Source organism: Cynocephalus volans, chromosome 4 (assembly GCF_027409185.1).
Source record: "Cynocephalus volans isolate mCynVol1 chromosome 4, mCynVol1.pri, whole genome shotgun sequence".
Classification (NCBI taxonomy): domain Eukaryota; kingdom Metazoa; phylum Chordata; class Mammalia; order Dermoptera; family Cynocephalidae; genus Cynocephalus; species Cynocephalus volans.
In genome coordinates this window covers 40,329,350-40,353,602 of record NC_084463.1, presented here as the reverse complement: position 1 = coordinate 40,353,602, position 24,253 = coordinate 40,329,350, and the positions used below count along the sequence as shown (strand labels likewise).

General features: G+C 40.3%; 1 protein-coding gene across 1 annotated transcript in view; it reads right to left on the bottom strand.

Moving 5' to 3' along the window:
• Positions 1–12,526: 12,526 nt before the first annotated feature.
• LOC134376996 (death-inducer obliterator 1-like) overlaps positions 12,527–24,253 on the bottom strand; it is a 30,652-nt gene continuing 18,925 nt past the window's right edge. The window contains 12 exon segments of the mRNA XM_063095607.1: positions 12,527–13,230; positions 16,951–17,146; positions 18,046–18,135; positions 18,844–18,997; positions 19,289–19,793; positions 20,033–20,168; positions 20,431–20,478; positions 20,481–20,537; positions 20,681–20,765; positions 20,767–20,795; positions 21,950–22,109; positions 22,249–22,693. Of these exon segments, the coding sequence (XP_062951677.1) occupies positions 12,551–13,230; positions 16,951–17,146; positions 18,046–18,135; positions 18,844–18,997; positions 19,289–19,793; positions 20,033–20,168; positions 20,431–20,478; positions 20,481–20,537; positions 20,681–20,765; positions 20,767–20,795; positions 21,950–22,109; positions 22,249–22,693 (2,585 nt within the window). The 3' untranslated portion in view covers positions 12,527–12,550.

The window sequence follows — 24,253 nt, the reverse complement described above, 5'->3', positions numbered from 1 at the left end:
ACAATGATAATACTATTGAACTATGAAAAATAATAAAATCCAACCATTTATGGTAGTAAAATCCCCCCAAATTATAAGCAAACCAAATTCAACAGCACATTAAAAGGATTATATACTACAGTCAGGTGGGATTTAATGCTGGAATGCAAGGATCATTCAACATGTTAAAATTACTTAATGGGATACACCACATTAACAGAATGAAAGATATTGACCACATGATTACCTTGATAATCCAATAAAAAAGCATTTAAAAATTCAAGATCTATTCATGTAAGAAAAAATTTCAGCCAAATCTGTATAGAAAAACTTACTTTATTACAATAGAGGGTATATATAAGAGCTGTAGAGCTAACATCAAAATCAGTGGAGAGAAAATAAATTTTGGCCTGTAAGATCAGTATGAGGCAAGTATACCCATTCTTACCACATCCATTTGACATAGCCCTGAAAGTCCTAGCCAGAGCAATTATATAAGAAATAAATAATAAAAAGAATCCAAAGCAAAAAGGAAGTAATACTGTCCCTCTTTGTTGACAAGATGATTATAAATGCAGAAAATACTAGTGTCTCCACAAAAACACTGTTATATTAACAAATTTTCTAATGTTACAGGATACAAAAATTAGTGGTTTTCTAAACAGAAATATATATTCAGAAAATATGCTTCTACAAATGAAGAAAACAATCTCATATTTTTAAAAAGTATGAAATATTTATGCATAAACATAAAGTAAGTAGTAAAAGACTGCACAGAAGATTATAAAATGTTGATGATAGAAATTTAAAAAGAAATGGTTAGGTACAAGTACATACAGTGTTCATGCATAAGGGAACTAATAGTGTTAAAATATTCAGATTATCTTTCGATATCTACAAATTCAAAGAAATGAATATTATTCATTTCCAATATTGAACAAATAACACTAAAATGTATATTTAACCACAAAAGTTCCTAAATAGCCAAAGGGATGCTATACAAAGAAGGAAATGCTGGAGGCATCAAACTTCCTGACTTCAAAATATATTACCAAGTTGTAGTAGTCCATGCCATATAGTATAGACATACAAAAAGGCATATACCCCAACAGAACAGAGAGCCCATTAATAAATCTGTACATATATTTTAATAATATATAATTATTGTACACATTTATAATTTATGCATATTGACGTATCACAATAAAACTTGACAGCAGTATATCAATGATAGATTTAAATATTTCCCTTTTAAGAATGAAACACCCAGAGAAAAAAATTATTACAGAATCTGCTCACTTGAATAACACTCTATAAGAAACAGTCCTAACTTATTATCCAGAAATTTCCAACCAACCACAAAATCCACTTTCTTCCTAAGAGCATAAAAAACATTTTACAGGACAGATTATATATCAGCTTACAAAATAACTCTCAAAAAATTTGAGAAGTTCAAAATAATCCCAGGTATCTTTTCCAAAAATAACTGAATGAAACTACAAATGTATAACTTTAAGAAAATAGGAAAATTTACAACTACAGAAAAACTAAACAAGACATTCTTGAACAACCATTGGGCCAAAGAGAAAATACAAAGGTAATTTGAAAAATATCTCAAATCAAGGAAAATAAAAACACGAGATGTTAAAACCTTTAAGATGCAGTCAAAGCAGTATTATGAGGGAAGTTATGAACAACCACATTATATATTTTAAAAAGTCTCAAATAAGCAATGTCACTTTACACTTCAAGGAAGCAGAAGAAGAACAAACAGAGCAACAAATTAGTGGATGACAGAAAAAAATTAGATTAGGACAGAAATTAATAATGAGTAGAAAAACAAGAAAAAATGTTTTGCACCCCCAAAAACAAAACACACAAACAGAAAAAAAATAATCAAAAAACCATTCAGTTTATAAGACAAAAAAAGAGAGAAAACAAAATTTTAAAAAAGAGAGACATAAACAGAGACTTCAAAATGCTCCAAAAATAATAGTGGACAATTTTAAACAAGTATGTGAGAACAAATTTGATAACTTACAAGAAATACTTTTTTTACTGACATAAAATGTACCAGAACTTGATTGAGGTAAAAACAAAAACAAACAAACAAACAAAAGAACAAAGACTGAATGTACCAACAACAAATAAAGTGATTGAATTAGTTCTACAAAGCTTAACATCAAAAAATGCTCAGGACTGGATAAATTTGTGGCCAATTCTACCAACACTGAAGAAATATTGGTAACTATCATTATCTTTTCTTACTTTTCATTCACATATAATAACTGTACACATTTCTAGGGCACAGTGTGATATTTGGATACCTGTATATGAAACGGAATGAAAAGTGTATCCATCACATTATGTATGATTATTGTATGTGTGATGAGAGCATTCAAAACTCTATATTTTGGCTACTGAAAACAAGACAATACCTCTGTGGTAACTACAGTCACTCTGCCAATTCTTCTTCAATACTTCCAAAAAAACAAAAAAGAAGAAAAAATGTGGAGAATACTTCAAAACTCATTTTAGGAGGTTAGTATCAGCATGATATTAAAACCAAAAAAAAAAAACCACACACTTGAATAATACTACAAAAAAATGTCCCTGACATACAACATTGATACATAAATTTCCCCCAGATATGAGCAAACCTAATCCAACAGCAAATTAAAAGCGTTATATAACACAACCAGGTGCAATTTACTTTTGGAATGCAAACATCATTCAACATGCTAAAATTGCTTAATGTGATACACTGCACTAACAGAATGAAAGATATAGAACACATAATTACTTCAATAATACAATAAAAAAGCATTCAAATATTCAGCATCTATTCATGACACAAAAATCTTCATCCAAATCTCTACAGAAAATCTTACATTATTACAATAAAGGGTATATATAAAAGTTGTAGAGCTAAGATCAAAATCATTTGGGTGAAACTAAAATTTTTGCTGGTAAGATCCAGTACAAGGCAAGAATACCATTCTTACCACATTGATTCAACATAACCCTGAAAGTCCTAGCCAGAGCAATTACATGAAATAAACAAAGAGAATCCAAAGCAAAAAGGAAGAAGTAATACTGTCCTGGTTTGTTGATGAGATGATTATAAATCTAAAACACACTAGTGACTCCACAAAATCACTGCTTTAAATAACAAATTCACTAATGTTGCAGGATACAAAAACAAATGGTATTTCTAAACATATACATATGTTCAGAAAATATGCTTTTTAAAAATGAAGAAATCAATCTCATATTTTTTAAAAGTATGAAATACTTATGAATAAATTTAAACTAACTAAAGACTGGTACACAGAAGATTATAAAATATTGATGATAGAAAATGAAAAAGAAGTAGATACATAGAAACACATACAGTGTTCATGAATGAGGGAACTAATAGTGTTAAAATATTTAAGTTGTCTCTAGGTATCTACAAATTCATAGAAATCACTATCATTCTTTTCCAATATAGAAAAAACAACCCTAAAATGTATGTCAAGCCAGAAAAGACTCTCAATAGCCAAAGGGATATTAAACAAAGAAGGAAAGGCTAGAAGCATCAAACTTTCTGACTTCAAAATATATTACAAACCTATCGTAATCAAAACAATATGGTACTGACATACAAAGAGGCACATAAACCAACCGACCAGAGAGCACATAAATAAATCCACACACATATTTTTCCATAGTATATAATAATTATACACATTTATAATTTATGAATATCAAAATATCACCAAAAAAATATGACAGCAGTAGATTAACAGTAGGAGACTTAAATAGTTCACTTTTAATAATGAAAGAAACACCCACAGAGAAAATTATGAAAGAATCTGCTCACTTGAATAACACTCTAGACCAAAGTATCCTAACAAAAATATCCAAAAATTTCCACCCAACAGCAAAATCCCCCTTCTTACTAAGAGCATAGGAAACAATTTACAGAATAGTATATATATCAGCTTACAAAATAAGTCTCAAAAAACTGGAGAAGTTCAAAATAATCCCAAGTACCTTTCCCGAATAAAATTGAATGAAACTACAAATCTATAACTTTAAGAAAAGAGGTAAATTTACTAGTACAGAAAAACTAAACAAGACACACTTGAATGACCATTGGGCCAAAAAGAAAATTAAAAAGTAATTTAAAAAATATTTCAGATCAACGAAAATAAAAACACAAGATATTAAAGCCTTTATGATGCAAACAAAGCAGTATTATGAGGAAAGTTTATGAACAACCATATTATATATTTAAAAGGATCTCAAATAAGCAATGTCACTGTACACTTCCAGGAAGCAGAAGAAGAAAAAACAGAGCACAAAAATAGCAGAAGATAGAAAATAATAGGATTAAAACAGAAATTAATAAAGAGTAGAAAACAACAAAAATGTCTCCCTCCCCAAAATTAAACAATCAGTAAAGACAAAATCAGCAAACCGTTTAAGATCTTATGCAAAAAAGAGAGAAAATAAAATGAGAAACTGAAAAGAGACATAACAATATGACTTCAAAATGATCAAATAATCATAGTAGACAATTTTAAACAAGTATGTGACAACAAATTTGGTAACTTAGAAAAAATACTTCTTTTACTGACATACAAGCTGCCAGCACTGAATCGAGAAAAGAGAAAAAAAAAAAAAAAAAAAAGCCTGAATGGACCAACCACAAATAAAGGGACTTAATTAGTGCTACAAATCTTCCCATGAAAAACAGCTCAGGATCAGATAACTTCGTGGGTCAATTCTACCAACACCCAAAGAAGATAACTATCATTATCTTTTCCTACATTTCCTTCACATGCAATAATTGTACACGTTTCTAGGGCACAGTGTGACATATGGATACCAGTACACAAAATGAAATGATCAAATCAGGATGATTAGTGTATCAGTCACCTTACGTACCAGTTTTATATGTATGATGGAAACAGTCAAAATTCTTTCTTCTGGCTACTTAAAATAGTTTTGTGATAGCTACAGTCACCCAATATCAATTCTTCAATACTTGCAAAAAAACAAAATAGAAGAAAACATACACAGAACACTTCTAAACTCATACTAGGAGGCTAGTATCAGCCTGATATTAAAACTAAAAAAAGAAACTTGAAGAAAACTAGAAAATGTCCCTGACATACAGCATTGATGTATAAATTCCCCCCAAATATGAGCAAACCAAATTCAACAGCACAATCAGGATGGATTTACTGCTGGAATTCAAGGATCATCCAACATTCAAAAATTGCTTACTGTGATACACCACGTTTAAAAAATGAAAAATATAGACTACACGATTACCTCAAAATGCTATAAAAAGGCATTTAAAAATCCAGCATCTATCATGATACAAAAAGTTTCAACCAAATCTGTATAGAAAACTTACATTATTACAATAAAGGGTATATAATAAAGCCACAGAGCTAACATCAAAATCCATGGGGAGAAACTAATATATTGGCCTGTAAGATCCAGTACAAGGCAAGTATGCCCATTCTTACCTCATCCTTTCAACATAGCCCTGAAAGTCCCAGCCAGAGCAATTATATAAGAAATACATAATAAAAAGAATCTAAAGCAAAAAGGAAGAAGTAATATTGTCCCTATTTGTTGATGAGATGTTTATAAATGTAGAAAACACTAGTTATATCTAACAAATTTACTATTGTTGCAGGATACAAAACTAGAGTTGTTTCTAAACACAAATTTAAATTTAAAATGTTTTTTAAAATGAAGAAAACATTCTCATATATTTAAAAACTATGAAATACATATGAATAAACTTAAACTAAGTATTAATATATTGGTCTACAGAAGATTATAAAATATTGATAATAGAAACTTAAAAAGAAATGGGTAGGTAGAAACACATAGAGTGTTCATGGATGAGGGAACTAATTCCATTAAAATTTCTAAATTATCTCCACCTATCTACAAATTTAAAGAAATCACTATCATTCTTTTCCAATACAGAACAAACAACCACAAAACCTATATGGATCCAGAAAAGACCCAGAATAGTCAAAGGGATATTTTGTAAAGATAGAAAGGCTGGAGGCATCAATCTTCCTGACTTCAAAATATATCACAAAGCTATAGTAAAGAAAACAACATGGTAGTGACACACAAAGTGGAATATACACCAACAGAACAGAGAACCCATAAATAAATCCACACATATATTTTTCCATAATGTATAATTGTACACATTTATAATTTATGAATACTGACGTATCACAAAAAAACCCTGACAGCAGTATATTAACAGTAGGAAACTTAAATAGTTCACTTTAAATATTGAAAGAAACACCCACAGAGAAAATGATTAAAGAACCTGCTCACTTGAATAACGCTCTAGACCAAAGTGTCCTAGCAAAAATATCCACAAATTTCCACCCAACAGCAAAATCTAACTTCTTTCTAAGAACATAGGAAACATTTTACAGAATAGTATGTGTATCAGCTTATAAAATGTCTAAAAAATTTGAGAAGTTCAAAATAATCCCAAGTATCTTTTCCAAACAATGATACTTGTAATGATCATTTGTAATGATACTACAAATATAAAACTTTAAGTAAATAAGAAAATTTACTAGTACAGAACAACTAATCAAGACACACTTGAATGACCATTGGGCCAAAGAGAAAATTAAAAAGTAATTAGAAAAATATCTCAAATCAAGGAAAATAAAAACACAAGATACTAAAACCTTTGTGCTGCAAACAAAGCAGTATTATGAGGGAATCTTATGAACCATCACCCTCTATATTTAAAAGGATCTCAAATAAGCAATGTCACTTTACACTTCAAGGAAGCAGAAGAAGAGCAAACTGTGCACACAATTAGAAGACAGAAAATAAGATTAGGACAGAGTTTAATAAAGGGTAGAAAAACAAGAAAAAATGTTTCCCTCCCAAATAAACAAAACAAAACATCAGAAAAGACAAAATCAACAAACCCTTTAGTCTATTATGCAAAGAAAGAGAAATAAAAATATCAGAAACTGAAAAGAGACATAACAATATGACTTCAAAATGATCAAAAAATCATAGTGGACAATTTTAAACAAGTATGTGACAACAAATTTGATAACAAAGAAAAAATAAATCCTTTTTTACTGACATACACAACCTACCAGAACTGAATCGAGATAGGAAAAAAAAAAAAAAAAAAAAAAAAAAAAAAGCCTGACTGTACCGACAACAAAAGAAGGGATGGAATTAGTACTGCAAATCTTCCTATGAAAAAACGCTCAGGACCAGATAACTTTGTGGGTCAATTCTACCTACACCCAAAGAAATATTAATAACTATCATTATCCTTTAATCCTTTTCATTCACATATAATGTGTACACACTTCTAGGGGACAGTGTGACATTTGGATATCTGTATAGAAACTGGAATGATCAAGTCAGGATGACTAGTGTATCCATCACCTTAGGTACCAGTTTAATATGTGTGATGGGAACATTCAAAATTCTTTCTTCTGGCTTTTCACGACTATAAAACACTTTTGTGTTAACTACAGTCACCCAATACCAAGTCTTCTTCAATACTTCCAAAGAAACAAAACAGAAGATAAAAAATACAGAGAATACTTCTAAACTCATTTTAGGAGGCTAGTATCAGCCTGATATTAAAACCAAAAAAAGAGCCTTGAAGAAAACTATAGAAATATGTCCCTGACACACAGCATTGATACTGTAGGATTCCAGGCAACATGAATTAACTTGGAGGACGTTATGTTGAGGAAATGTGCCATGCACAGAAAGGCAAGTACTGCATGACATCACTCATATGTGAAATGTAGAAAAAGTTGTTCTCATAGAAGTAGAGAGGAAAATAGTGGTCACCAGAGGCTGGGGAGGGTACTGGGGAGGGGGCGGGGGAGAGATTGGTCAATGAGCACAAAGTTACAGTCCGGCAGGAAAACTAAGTTCCAGTGCTCCAGGGTGACGATAGCTAACAATATCGTACTGTACATTTCAAGGTAGCCAGCACGGAGGATCTTGAATGCCACCATCAGAAAGAAATGATAAATGTTTGGATGATGGCTATGCTAACTACCCTGACTGGATCATTAAACACTGTATGCATGTACTGAAACAACACATAAAATTTAAATTTGCTTAAAAAATAAGAAAGAAAAGGGGCAAAAGGAGAGCATTCAGGCAGAGGGAGCAGACTGAACAAGAAGCATCAGAGGTGTAGAGGATCATGACGTGTTGGGGACGAGGGGCCTCCTGACATGCCCTGAAGCATGGGGGTGCCTAGGAAGAGTGGGGGCAATGAGGCAGGACAGCTAAGTCACGTTCAGAACGTTGTCCATCCTGAATCAGTTAGCGGATCCCTTCTTGCCTCAATTTCTACCTCATGGTACAGTTCCGAGGAACTTCACATTTCAGAAAGCAGCTAGTCCCCCTCCCACCACGGTGAAGTGTAGAAGGGGCGCTCCATCCGAGAGGTTGGCAGTTCCAGTGGTTAGGAAGACTCTGTCTCTTTGGCTTATGACATTTATAACTGCTTCTCAGTCCTTATCCCCTTCTTGGGACTGGAAGCTTCGAGAGGGATGGAGTTGGGCATTTCCCCTGCCCCAGGAGGTTTGACCCCAGTAAAATCTCAGTTGGTTATTAGGCTCTTAAGAAATCATTTCCTTTGAAGGCAGCACCTGTTAAGGAGGACAGAATTCAATGGGCGTATTTTAAATGCCTACTTTCCCCTCCTGCTGGAAGCTGAAAGCAATAATTTTGTGATCTTCTACGTGAGAGCCTGGTCGTGTTTCTGGAGGTAAAACTCCTTAATTTGTGGAAACTTCCAAGACTGGGCACTCCAGAGGTTTTGACTCTCAAACTTTATGAATTCGCCAATTCCAGTTTCGGATTCTTCCACCTGGAGCGCTTCTCACAGAGGTTTGCTTGTGGTTTTCTGATCAAGTAAGTGATGGTTCTTTGAAAGAGCCTCTTTCTCCAGCTTCCGTCTGTCTCTGTCTCTCCCTATTTCTATCTCTCTCTGACTCTGTCTCGCTATCTCTCCGTGTCTCTGTCCCCATCTACCTCTCCCTGTCTCTGTATTTCCTGCTGTCTCTCTATCTCTTTCTGTCTCTGTCTCTCACTCTCTTGCTCTTTCTCTCCCTGTCTGTCCCTCTGTCCCTCACTTTCTTCCTGTCTACCCATATCGATCCCTCTCTCTCACTGTCTCAATCTTTCTGTCCCTCTTTCTGTCCCTCCTTGTCTGTCCCTGTCTCACCCTGTCTCTGTCCCTCTGTCTCAGTTTCTCCCCATCTCTCTCTGTCTCCCTATCTCTGTATCTCTATCTCTGTCTCTGTGACTCTGTCTCAGTCTCTCCCTGTCTCTGTCTCACCCCATCTCTCTGTCTCTGTCTCCCACTGTCCCCCTCACTGGCTGTCATCTGTCTGGTCCTGTCACATTCTCCTCCTTGACCACAGGCTGACACAAGGAAGAGGAAGGAGGAGGAAGGGACAGGCGTGTGTCTGTGGCACCAGCAGTGTGGACACCACATGATGCGTGTCTTGTCACCACTGGGATTTGTGTTTTGTTTGCTCTTAAAGATGTAAGTACCTAAGAGCATCTGATAAACCTTCATTATGGATGTGATTTTAATTAAGTCCTTAGGAGTACTTGATTAAATATGTTCGTAACTGATATATAAATATTTGGAAAAATTAACTTTGTTCAATATTGAATTTAATGTTTAAGTCTTTAATATGCAGTGTTTAAATATTTTTAAAAAATATTATTCAATAGCTTTATAGGACTAGGAAATAGGATGTTAAACAAAATATGAGAGAGAGGAAAAGAAGGTTAAGGAAATATTCCAAAATGTCAACAGCAGTTAGTGCTGGGTATAAAATTATGGGTGACTTTGGTTTTCCTTCCTCTCTTTTGCTGAGTGTCCTGCAGGAAGCAGGTGCAGGACCCGGTGGCTACCAGTCGAGTGCCCTGGCCCTGCCCTGCCACTGAGTGCATGAGGTCCTTTCTGTGCTTGAACCCACGTGGTTCCTGCCTTTCCTTTTCAACCCTCCTTTTCAGGCCCCTCCCAGGGCACAGCCACAGCTAAGGGCCCCACTGCTGCCACCGTTGCTGATGCCATGGAGTTCAGTGGGGCGAAGGGCCTGGTGTGGCATGGAGGGGCACGGGGTACCTACTCCCTTTGGGTGTTACCCTCCACTGGAGGCACCAACACCTTCGAGTTTTGTAGAGAGATGGCTCTTTCCACTTTATGACACCTGCCTCAACAGATGTGCCAGGACTAGGAGCCACACCCAAGTGGTCCCTGTGCACTGGCAGCCCAGGATCTCTGGGCCAGGTATTTCTCTGCCCTGTGAGGTGGACATGGCTGTGCCCTTGTCTAGGGACGGGCTGGGGCTGGACTGCTCACCTGTCAGGTTTCTAGAGAGCCATGCATGGCACAGTGCACAAGTGTTGTGGGTGACGTCGGCCAAATGGCACTATGGGCTGGAGCCATTAGAGCTGGTCCTGGAGGGGATGTCGGGGTGGACAGGTGCTTGAGCAGTGGAAGGAGCATGGCAGAGCTGCCTGATGCAGCAGGAGGGTTTCAAAAGGGCTTTGGGGTGAACGAGAATGAGACCAGACAATATCCGAGGCCTGCAAGGCCCGAGGGCTTTCAAGTGGGGGCATATTTTCCCAGGCATCTGGGAGGCCACCCTGATGGCAACCTGCAGGCCACAAAGTGTGGAGCCAGGGGCTGTGCCAGGCACCCCTTAGTGTCTGTGTAGTGGAATTGGAACTTCCACTCTCTGGCAAAGTGTCACTGTTGGGCTGGATCGCAGACACCTCTGCCTCGTCCTGTGCAGGTCCTGAGTCAGGTAAGGGAAAGAAAAACCGAGCAGCTGCTGGCAAAGTGGACATGCTTTATTCTTCAGACACAAGCTCCACCGACCTGCAGTTCAGAGCCGCTGCCTTCCATACTGAAGTACACAACAGCGGCAATGAGCCAAGGAGTGCCCAGGTGCATGTGCACTAACTCTATTCTTACATCACTTGTTTACAAAGGATGTGCCTAGTCACACCCAGCCGGATATGAGGCGAGGGGACCTGACAAACCAACTCCACTTTCCTCACTGTCAGCTACCAGGAGCTCACTTCAGAGCAGTCTTCCATGAGGGACACCTACACACGTGCCACCACTCGGCTTGACAAGGCCCTTGAGGTGATGGGGCCATTGTGGAGGCAGTGCCAATGGCTGTGACAGCAGTCTGAAGGGAGTGGGGGCTGTGTGGCCAGCACAGGTGGTCAGAGGGGTCCCCTTATGAAGTCACCTCCCTTGTTACACTTGCCTCAGGTCTGCCTGAGCTTGTCTGCGAAACGAGACACTAGCCCCACTGAACACTCTGCCACACAAGGCCTGTCCTGTCTGGGCTGGTCAATGCTTTGTTCAGGAATGTTCCCTTAGGGTCTATGCTCACAGCAGAGTTGTGGACATAGATGCTTGCTGAGAAGCTAAGTGCTGGCCCAAGGGTGACCACATCGATCTGTCATGTGGAAGGTGTGCCAGACCCACACCCACATGCTCCTTCTAGTCGTGGCCACACACCATCTCCCCTTCACCTGCAAGTACTGAGTCTGGGCCACCAACTCTGCCCAACCAGTCACTTCCTAAGAAGCCTGAATGGCAGCTGGATGCTCCTTTGAACCCCAATGAACTGGGATTAGGGGACAAACTCCTGCCCAGGAGCCACATGCTCAGCCCATCCCTGCACCTCCTCACTGTTACACTGTGACCACGTTTCCCCCTTCATCATACTCTGTGGTTCAATGGGAGGGAGGCTCCTTGGTGGCCCCCAGCAGGGGTGTGTGACACCTGCAGAGTGATGAAGAATGTGGGAACCTGGGTGGCCAGTCATGACTAGGCTCATCCCCCAAGTTCAGGAAGGGGCCGAGGGCAACAGAAGCTGGGGGTCCAGGTGCCCTTGTCCAACCTCTAACTGCCCAGTGTTAGGACAAAAAGGCTGAGTGAAGACACACGAGACAAAACTCTTTGTAGATATTTATTCTCCTTCAAATAACAGAACCTGACAGCCCAATATACAGTGATAAAATACTCTGCAATATAAATACAACTTACAGAAATTTCTATCAACAAAACCTAAAGAAACAAACTTCATTTTTACTTTTGTATATTTAAATTAGAAAAAAAAAAAAAACCTTCACAACATATTAAATATTGGAAATGACCCCTGCTTTAAGGTAATTTAACATAGCGACACTTGGTTTATAACACAAACACCCCAAATAGACATGTTCTCCATATTTCCTTAAAAATTTGTGCTATAAAGTGAAAATCTGTAGTGATGTGTAATGCAATAGACTCCAAAAGAACATATGAAATTCTCTAATTTTGCATCTGAAAAAGTTCATGAAAATATAAAAATTATCAACATGTATTAGTACAGTCAAATAAATTAGCCAGGTTTTCTCTTATTTCACATTTCAGAAGGACTTGAAAAATACAACAGGCATATCCTGTACTTCACAGTGAAAAGCTTTCTATTTAATTTGTAGTTTTTTAACTAATAATCACTATTTTCCCTCGCTCGGCGAGCTGTGCATCCGAGGCTCTCTCCAGGTTCTGCTCTTCTTCAGGGCTGTGCGGCTGATCCTCCTCCTCTTCCTCTAGAGCCTGAGCCTTTGAGAACTGACCAAACTGCTGAACAGTCGGATCTGGCCAAGGAGCTGCGGACACCCCGTCGTCTGCCTTGGTGTTGGAGTCCTGGTGGAAGGAAGGAAGAGCTCCGACAGACTCCTTGGCAGGGGGCTCAAATGATTTCTTCTTTCTGAAGAGAATTTGCAAGATGGATTCCAGCGGTGACACAACAGAGGAATTTGCTGTAGTGACTGCTGCTCACTTAGTGGAGGCTGTGACAATCTGGGTAACTTCTGGCTTGACGGATGACTGTATTTTTAACTCTGATGGTTCTGGAAGAGAGGGTGGAGGTGGAGGTGGAGGGGACCCTGTGGGTGCGGTGCCGACAGTGGTGCCTGCAGGGTACAGGGGACACTTGGAAGGCTTCTCCTCAGACCACGGGGCTGCGGTTATCTTGGGGTAGATGGAACCTTCCACTTCTTCCTGTTGAAGTCGGGGCCGTTTCTTCTCAATTTTGTCTAATTCTCCAGCACTTGAAGGACGTTTTATTTTATGACAGATTACTAACCCAAGGATTATATTTGGACGTGGTGACTCAAGACCTGAAAAACAAAATATTGTGTGAATTTTAGAATCTAAATCCAGTTTTCATCTTTCAGAGGTAAATTTTATTAAGGGCTTTCATGGAGAAATTATGTAGCAAAATAAAGCCAAGTGTTTGATAAGCTAATTGCCAAAGACCAAATGGTTCCCATCCCACGAAGTCACCACCAGTCCTACCGAGCCCTGATGGCGGCTGCTGAAAGGGAGGGATTAGCCCCCCAGCCACCAACTACAGAACCAAGGGCCCAATTCACGAGTAAACACCCCAATTGTCAGAACTTGTTACATATTTTACAAAAAATTACACACAGTGCTAAAGCAATAGCATGGTGCAGGTGGCAGGAAGGGCACTACAGCAATGACTAACGTTAACCTGCAGGGATCAAAAGTGCGTGTGGACCAGCATGTCTTTAAAACGAACGCATCTCAGATACGCTCTTATGGTGCCTCTTGTGACATATCCAGAAGGTAACAGCCCTTTTTCTCGTTCACTTATGAGTTGCAACACAATGACCAATAGGATTATAATGATCAATAAAGCACAAAAACCATTAGGTATATTCATTAGTTTCTGGTACCAGAATTACAATGAATGAAACAATAATGCTGACTGAAGTAGCTAAAGTAGATGTTTGAGGCTTAGAAAAAAATTCAATGAGCATTAATTTATCAAAAACTATCTAATGTTTGAGTCTTTGTAAACACAGGGCTTGTGCTTAAGTAAAGCGCCGAGGCATTCAGCACACTGGTGGGGAAGGACAGTCACACGGAGACAGACTGGGAGCTTCAGGGCACAGCATCAGTTTACCGAATAGGTATTTGTTAAGAGACGGTTACTCCAAAGATCCTAAGTTGTGACAACTTACATCAGGAATGCTAACGTTCCCATAACGATCCCGCACCCCCACACTCACACTCCATCAAGAATTCCCAAAGGGGAACTAACTAAACAGCCAAGTCACAAACAGTAACTTACAGAAAAATGGTTCACGAAGGACAGAATATTTGTTTCAATAGCATAAGGATACAATCAGTCAACCTGTATAAATTCAATTTACAGATAACATTACATAATATACAAGAGGTAATCACACTTTTTTCTTACAATTTAAAGCACTGCTAAGATTGTCCTGTTCTTTTTGTGATTTAGAGATGATCACACATCACTTCACATGGTTGTTTTCATAGTTCTAAATATGTTTGCTGTGAGTCTTCCAAAATTCAGTACCGAATTGATTACTGACAGCTGAGCACACAAGTGCAGGTGGATGTCCTGCCCGCCACTTAGGAGGAGGACACCAGGTTGAGCTGGGGTAACCTGGCCTCCGCAGACTGACGCCGCTCTGCTCCCCTCCCTGCTTAAGGGTGTCCTAAGGCCTCCTGCTTCACAGGCTGCTGTGTAAGAGATTCGTGTTGAAGGCACCCATGGGTGAGCTGTGATCACAACATATCCTAGTACCACGCCACCCTCCTCTCATGAGAACTTTCTGTCATAATGTCCTCTCCCTGCCCCATCTGTCCTTTTTTTTTTTTTTTTTTTTTTTTGTGACCGCGCCCAGCCAGTGAGCGAACCAGCCATCCCTATATAGGATCCGAACCCGCGGCAGGAGCGCTGCTGTGCTCCCAGCACCGCACTCTCCCGAGTGAGCCACGGGGTCGGCCCTCCCTGCCCCATCTGGTAACAGCAGTGTGTCAGCAAAAGAAAAGGCAAAGGAGGGGATAGCATGTGGCGTCTGGCCACCACACTGAAGAGCACTTCCAAAATTTCCTGCTTGGCCAATGCAAAGAGCAACTTATCAAGTTAATTTCCTAATTAGCATTCATTATGGGTATTTTATCTTCAAATACTACTTCTGTCACCGTAATAGCTATTTACCGAATACTTTATAGCTAATTTAAACAGACAGTTTTGGGGTTTGGTCAATTGTTAAATCAGCTATCACGGCCTTGTGGACCAAGTATCTCTGCTGCAGATGGTCCCAGAGCTTCAGTACAGGTTTAACTGCTGAGCACATTCGGACCTACTGAGTCACAGCTGAAGTTCTGTCTGTGGGGCAGCTCTGTAAGCCAGGCTCTCTCCCTACAGAACTTGGTCTCAGGAGCAGAAGTAGGAGTGGGCTTGGCCGGGGTGGGGGTGGGGCACTGGACGGCAAGGACTGGGGGGTCTTTGCATGGGGAAGTCACCAGGGACTACCTCACTCAGGGAAAGGCTCAACTTCTAAAGGGCCAACATCAGGGATCTTGCAAAAATCAAGTTTCTTGCATGAATCAACTGCATGTGATTTGCCCAGGCAAGCCATTGTGTTAAACTCAGGAAGACACGGTCCCGGGGCTCTGTAAAGTGCTTCACTCCAACTATCTTTTAATAGCCTAATATGCTTATTGATAAAAACAATTAGTATATCCCAGCCCTGGCAAGCTGGCTTTGACCTTTGTTGTCATATTCATCATAGGTGAGGTTACTCAATATTTATGTTTGTCTTGAAAACAGCAAGCTGTCTAGAGATTGGCATCTAATAAGCAGCTGGTTTTTTAGATACTTTCAACTCTTGCCCATCTCATCTGCACACACTGGGAAATGATCTAGTGAAGCTCCATGGTTTTGAACATCCCCAGCAATCTTCCCAAAGATTTTAAATTTAAATAGGCCTGTCCCAAAATGTGTACTCCTATCCTGAAATAGTCAAATCTTATCACTTGACTCACATATTTATGTTATGTTATAGTTGCATGAATATTTGAAATATAACTAGCACCTTGGAAATAACTTATATTCATGGATGAAACAATAAAATTCACTTATCTATCTTGGACCTTAGAAGCAATGTTTACTGAGTTGAAGTGACTTGTCTCAAATTTAATGGTGCTCTACACTGTTGTCAGACAGGTGTGTCCAGCATGACAATACCAAACAAATGAGGGCAAAGGGCAACATGAACACCCCCAACTTTGCCCCACATCTAGGGGAGGAGTGAGAGAGGACCAGGTTTCCCGGGAGTAACTCTCTGGGCTCACCCCATTTTGACAGCTCCTGTGTCATGAGTGTTAACCCCTGGAGAGTGGTGTGTGTCCCAAGAAAGCACAGAAGCAGAGGCCATGCCAGCTGCAGCAGGGAGGAGGCTGCCCCGTGGGAGGCCGGGCACCAGCTGGGCACAGGATGCTACTTACCCACCTCCCATGTGAGGGCTGCTGTGAGGTTTACAATTCATAAAGTGTGTGAAAATAAGCAAGTAGGTAGGTGAGATATTGAAAGACCAGCTGCAGTTAAAATGTGCCATCTTCCACTTCCACAGAAGCGACACCCCCACCTGATGCCCTCCAAAACACCAGCATGTACTGTGTATATGAAGACTTTTTAGCTCCATGTCTGTGTCCCTTGAGTTCATGGTGGAAGGTCTAGCCTCAGACTCAGTGGTTAAAATTAAGTCACATGTATGGGAAAAGAAACCAAGGACAAGGGGTACATACTGATACCAATCAATACCTCTATGGGCATTTAATTCCAGAAAGTTGGCACAAGCCAAGCCCATGCCAGGTGTTAAGAGTGGGCTCCAGTTGGTGCATGGGCCATGCTGGGGGTGATGGATTCCAGCCCCCAACAAAAGCCCAGGAAGTGGAGGGGCCCGTACAGGATCCCAACGCAGCAGGACTCCATGTCAGGGGAGAATATGTGTGGGTATCACATGCTCGTAATTGCCACCCAGAAAGTTGGTGCTTACCTGGTCCCTCAAAGGGCAAGAGTGCAGATGGAATAGGGTCCTTAGCACCCAGTGGGATGAGGTAGAGGTTCTTGATGTGCCTGGTCTTATTAGGTACAACACCAAAACGGCCACGACTGCTCAAGTAGGAGTAGAGAGAAATGTAGGCAACCTCTTCTTCCTCTGTCAGGGGGTGAAAGCGGATCAGACAGAGCTCCTACAATGCAAACAGAGGACAGGGGAAAGCCTTCACCTGTGGCTATGCGAGGAAAGCATCTGCTTTAAAATTTTTACCCACACCTCAAAGGTACAGCCTGAAATGGGAGATTTTAGCAATTGATTTTGACTTTCATAGCCTTATTGTCCAACATTTGAAACAATGAAATAATGAAGTAGTAAAAGAAACTCACAATCAAGCATCCTAATGCTTAACTCAAGTCTTGGTTTCAGCAGGACACCCTTTAAAATGACTTCTACTCACAGCCTCAATTTCAGAGAACTGTCCTGTGAGAGGCACAGGCCATGTAAGGTGTAGGCTTAGCTGCGTCTGGAGCAAAGTAAGCTTTCCCGCATGCACAGCGGCTGTGGGCACGGTGAGCAGCTGCACGATCTGCAGCCATTCCCTGTGTGTCTCCACCTGGGAGGGTTAAACTAGGCACAGGGTCTAAACCCTTTTGGGAATCTGATGGAAAACTGTACATACAGACACACGCAGCTGTAGCTAAACCTCAGGGGTTCCCAGAAAACCAAAACCCATTCAGGAGCCCAGGCTGAGTGCCCTTTGCCAGATCACCTCCAAATTCCCATTCTACTCCTTCAATCATAAAAAAATAAAAATAAAAATGAGGAAATAAAGTTTATACATTTTTTTACTAAAATATAATCATATATACATGATTACAATAAACAAGAAAAGAAATTTCTATCATTGTATTTCTCAAACACACCGCCACATAGGAATGTAACTATATAAACTTATTTTAACATTCACCTGAAAGTATCTAATAAGTTGCAGGCTGACATTTCAAGTGATAACCATCAAAATGACATGTTTAAAAAGATGTTTAAATAAGCTCTATGTTCCATTGTTGCAGAGACCATACTATAAGCGGATACCTTAGACACAGAAGACTTGAGTTCACCAACATAATCCCAAACCATCTTCGGTGCGATCCTCCCACCGATGTGAATTATGTTGGGCAAGTCCTAAAAAAAAGTACTTTGAGTAAATCACCTGTGAAACTCTAGTGTTCAAAAAGAGACTAATGTAGTAACATGAAGGCACCAAACAACCCAAAATTCAAGAAAACAACAATTCCAAGGAAAATGGTGATAACTGTATTAAATACTGACTGGTGAACTACCATCAAGGATTACGAGCTCCCAAACTCAAAGGTGGTATAATAACCTTCTGACAAACAGGATTGTTTAGAAACTGCTGCCCAACCTTTTTACGTTATCTTTTGTGAACACACACACACACACACACACACACACACACACAGTAATGATTCAGTTATTACCAGGACAACTGACTTGCCACTCCTTCCTAAGGTCATAAATTCTAGTGCCATCTTTGTTAACTTTGAAAAATGAAAGACCTATCAGGAGGTTACACATGCCACCCACACTATGCAGGTTACAGATGCCTGGCCATGCTGGTGGCTGGGCACACACGTGTGGTAAATGCCCTTGCTAAACAGATCACTGGGCTGCCCAACTGCTCAGTCAAATTTCGGCTCTGTGCGAACTGCATGACCTGCTGACCCACTGTGGCAACCATTATCTTGCCTTTGGAGATATTTAAGTGCCCAGGCAGCCAGCGTAAGAGTGTCACATGTCTGCCTGTAGTAGAGGAACTCCTGTGAAAGACGCATACACACAAGCACACACACATACACTTTTGGTACTAACCTCACTGAGATAATCAAAACACCCAGAGACAGGATATGCCTCAGTGAGAGATTTTGCTACACTTTTCATGTTAATAAATCCTTTCCAAACAGTGCTGAGTTCAGATAAAAAGCGGTTCGTATCTCCTTCTGCAGAGGAATGTGACCCTGAGACACTGTAAAACAAAACCATGAAAAATAAGGAAATCTGTGTACAATCAGAATTTCAAAAGAATGAAGAGCATGTGTTTAAAAGTAAAAGTAAATTCCTACAAGTTTTAGTAGCTTACTTTTGCCAATTAAATGCTTTAATCATAATGATATAAATAGACATTTTGGTCAAAGAAAAAATAACCTGAATTGTATTTCTGAGTAAAATTCAGAGTTGAAATCACCAATTGTCTTTCCATTCATTAGTTTAAAAGAAAACTTCATTGGCTCTTTCAGACTATATCTGAAATACACACCTGATATTCTGTGATGGAACTGACAAGTGTCCTGGGTCAGGGGATGAGGACGGCTTAGCCAGTATGAACCTGGGCACCGTCACAGAAGTCAAAGCAGGCATCAGTGTGTCTTGTTTGGTTTCTACCACATGGGCACTGTCTGGCTGGGCTGCTATGGAGGCTGTGACTGTGCACGATCCACTTGGAGCAGTCCTGGAGTCCCAGCTGGACATGACGACAGTGGTGACAACCGCATTCCCATGGCCTTCCAGTGGGGAGAGCTCAGGAATGACATCTCCTGGGGGCCCAGGGAAATACTTTCTCTCCAGGTCTGGATGAGAAGCACTTTCCAGGTCTGGCTCAGAAGCATTTCTGGGCAGAGTTCCTGGTATCCCTTCATCAGCTGAGTTAGGAACTGGATCAGATGGAGAGTTGGTACACTTGGATTTTAAGTCTTCTTTCTTAGCAGAAGCTAACAATTTCTGTTTTTTCAGAGGTGGCTCATCTTCTGATGAGGAAATCTGACCTGAGGTAGATGAGGAAAGACATGGTGAGAAATCTGACACATCCAAGACCACAGCGTTCTCACGAGCAGGTAATTGCTTACGAGAATCCAAAAGCAACAATGCAAAGAGAGGAGCTAACTTCATGAACTCCAGAAATCCATTCTACCCCCCCCTTTTTTTTTTGGTTTAAACTCACCTTTACAAGGATTAGTGATTTTAAACAAAATCCAGTTTAACATTATCCCAAAATTATGCTCACCTGTACAGATTTTACAATTTAGATTAAAAAGATGCGCCTCATGGTGGCTTGTTGTGTCTTTCAACAAACTGCTACGAATGTCCAGAAGGGGCTGGGAGCTTTTTTCAGGGACAGCTTGTACTGATTCTTGCTGTTCCTCAAAGAAAACAAAAAGGTAGGTAATTTATTTTCCAATGCCACTTCCAAATTAACAGCACACATGAAAAAAGGTGGATGTGATGAAGAACCATTAGAAGAAAATAAAAGATCACTGGATACAAGTCCTTGAGAAGTAATGAAATTATATATATTTGTTATAAGCTCAGTGTCCTGCCCAATAATTTAAGACACCTAAAAACATTTTGAATGGAGAAATTTTACTCTATCTTTTCTGAACCCTGATAATACCAAATGCTCACACCTAAGTCTGACACGGGTGTAGAATCTTTTATATTGGGAATGGTTTCCTATTTTTAATGTCAGTCTTTTTGCTTTCATGGCACAATTTACTTCTGGATTCTATCACCTAAAATAAAAAAGACAAAAATCAAGCCCTCCACCTTGTTTTCCAGGAGGAAAGCATATCACTCCTGCAAATAGTGTATTATTTGACTTCTGGTAAAGTTAAGTCTCTGGTATCTGAAGCAGCCATTCTAAGTCAGTACTCACAGATGTCATCAGTTTCTCTTTCCCCCGAGAAATTTCCTTAGATCCAAGTTCTTCTGGCTTCATTCTCACAAGTTTTGCCAGAGATTTCTCCACGCAAAACATGACGGAAGAGTCCCTATAAAGAAACATCATTCATTCATTCATCCATTCATTCAAACAATATCTGTGTGTGTTAATGTGGAGGCTACAGAAACAACAAAGCAGCACAAGAAGCTCTGCCTGGAGGTTCAAGGACCACTGGACAAAAACCAAAGCTTTCAGTGCAGGGCTGCACTGCACAGAGCCCTGCAGAGGCGCGACCTCACCTGCCTCCCCAAACAGTCCCTTGAGAGCACGCACCAGGCCGCCCAGCTGAGAGCAAATGGAGGCACAGAAAACATGGGTTTCAAAGTCAAGCAAGGCCCATGTTGCACTGATTCTTCTTTAAAAAACAAAAAGTCACCTCTGCAGGAAAAACAAAATCATGTACACAATTTGGAATACAGGTCAGTAAGATACAGTTTTAGGAATACAGACAGGAAGAAATGACTTGTGCTGGGGGGCTGTTAACCACGATGAGATACAGAGTATCTGACCCTGGTTCTACTGCACAGCTAAGAGCTCAGAGAGTGACACAGAGGACCAGAAGACTGTGAGCCCTGGAGGTAGGAGGCAAGAGACTGTACCAGACATGCAGCTCAGCCTTCTCAGATTCCATTTCCATTTTCATCACAGGAGAACAACCCCCAATCCACGGCTGCTATAAGGACTGAGCTGCCCGGCAGCACCCGTCCAAATGGTGAGAACTGGAGGGGCTGTTCCTTATTATTACTGTGAAGTAGCCCAAATTGTTGTGCTCACTCAAGTGATGATGAGAGAAAAGAAAATAAGGCAGAAAAGGCTGTCTGTAGACAGAATATGGTCACACCCATATTCTAGATTAAAGAATCTGTACTTTACTTTAGAGCAAATGAAGGGATGGACATGTGATTTGGCACTGCAATGTTTAGAAGAGGCCAACCTGGTGAAATAAAAGATGAACTTCAGCCAGTGAGATCCCTGACAAGAGTCCACTTAAGGTAGGGAACAGAAAGATCCGCAAGTAACACCAAGTACATGGGGGCATACAGAAGTGTCACAGAGGATAAAAATACTTTCTAACTTTCATGGAAAGAATATAAATGTTGCAAATGCTCTTTGATGTATTACTGTGAAACTCAGCGAATAGAAAACACACACCAAATTTCCTTCAGCGTCAGGAATATTGCAGTACACAGAGACCACACACACCTGATTTTTAGGATCCTTGAGGTTGAACAGGAGGCTGCGGTATTTTCTCATGTAGCGAATATCTGTAACTTGAAACAAGTTAAACATTTCCTTCTCCAGATGAAGGGTGATGTTTCCTACTTCTTTCTCTGTTATGATTAAGTCATCACTGTCACTGACTCTGAATGGAATGAAAAAGAAACTACATAAACCCCTTGAATTTGGATACATTACATTTTTGAAACAGTGGGGCAATCTCAAAATGATCACGCCATACATGGAAGAGCTTCCACAGATAAAAGCCAAGGACAACAGCCCACCTTTTCCACAAAATCTCTTTCAAGGAGCGTCTTATATTCTGCCAAATTTGTGAACTGGGTTGTGACTGGGCAGGGCTCCAGGTCCCAAGGTGTCCTGGGACTGGAGAGGCCACAGGGAGAGAAGTTGTTACCGGCTTCCCAATGGCTCCAACCAAAACAGCAGATCTAGGGAACTGTCTGGAAGCCGCCGTCTGCCTGACAGCAGAAGTGCCACCTGATGGGGTGGCCGAGAGCCACAGCTTTTGGGAGATGGTGCCCTTGAAGCTAGAGGGTGCCTTTTTAATGGACGGTTGGGCTGCTGCCACATTAGCAAAAGGAGGAGACTTCTTTGGAGCGAGATGTCTTGGCGATGGTCCTTTGCCCACCAAGCAGCCCGGGCGGGCTTTTCTCTTTGAGCCCGTGGCCACCGCTGCCTTCTCCTCTGCTCTTCCGTCTGCCTTTCTGGCTGCAAGAGAGAGCACAGGTGTGTGGGTGACACAGGAGAACAGGCTTCAAACACGCCCACCCTTAAGTAACAGGAGCTTACTAGGCATTACTGAATAGGATACATCTAGAAAAAAGGATTTTTAAAATCTTAAAATTCAGAGAAGAAGCAAAATTAAGGGCTGTCAGCAGTATTTATGATAGTGACTATAGCTTATTTGAGATATAAAAATGCTTTATTATATTACTATATTAAAGCTTTTACTTCGACCAACAAACTCCATAATCAAAGACTCAATTTACTCCTCAGTTGAGCTTTAAAACTGAAGGACAAACTTCATTTTACCAAAAAAACAAACAAAAATACCCTACGTAGGTTTAGGATAGCACTAAAGAATTCTAGTGAAATTTTTTTGTAAACTTGAGTTTCAAAACTCTTCTCAGGAAGGGTAAACAGACGAGTGCGCTTTCCATGCACATTCAACCCCCTGAGTGGACCTCTGTGGCAACCACATCTGAGCAGGGGGGTGGGGGAGGTTTCACATGCCACATTGTCCTACTAGATGAGTCACTTGGAGGTAATGCCATTAATGAAATATGGAAAGGTGAGAGGAATTTGCAAGATGGGGAAAGTCAATCATGTTTCCATACTAAGAATTGGCAACCAACAATAAAATAATGTTGCTGTTTAAATGTCCCCCTTTACAGCCCTCTAGTCATTATTCAATTAATGTGGTAAACAGTAAATTAGTGCTTTTAATTAAAACAAGGATTATAGTCAAAAGCTCAAAAAAAAACCCTCAAAAGCCCCCAACTTGCAAAAAAACCTTTACATGCCAGGAAAGAACCCATTGCATTATAATCCTATATAGTCCACCAGAACTCAAAGATCAGCACTGCAGCCCCTCAGCTAGGCAGGGGCTCTGGTACAGACGGCATGTCAGTGGATGATGCTTGTTTGGGAAGCTGTGTAACACAGCAGCAATCCAGGCAGTGGGACAAGGCATGAAATGTCGGGGGAACAGGTCAGAGCTGCAGGCGGCCTTGGGCTGCATGGGATGAGGGTTTCCCAGGGAAGTGGTCAAGGTACAAGCTCTTCTCAAACTATCCATTCAGCAGCAACCCTCCAAATTCCCAAACATCTTAGTGGGAGAATTCGACTCATATTCGAGTGATTCTGTAAGTTCTCAGTCAATTCACTAAAAACCTGGGAGCTGCAGTTTCCCCACTTTACAGGACAAATAAAATTCTTTAATTTTACAAATTTGCAACAGTACCACATGGATCCAAAGCTTAGGACAGTCAGACAGTGTTAACAGGCATTACAGTTCACTTTAATTCCAACTGCTTTCGTATTTTTTGTCCTAAACGTCCTTTTAATGGTAATTCACACAAATGGCAAATCCTACATTTTCCTCTCATAGAGCCCTTCCAACCTCATACCCTGCCTGTCCTGTCCCCTGCCACAGGGGGTCTGCCCACAGCACTCCATACTTGGCAGCATTTCTAAGCCTCAATGGTCGAGGCTCTCCACAGACCACTGTGTCCCCAGGGGACTGCGGCTCACATGCTACAACAGCCA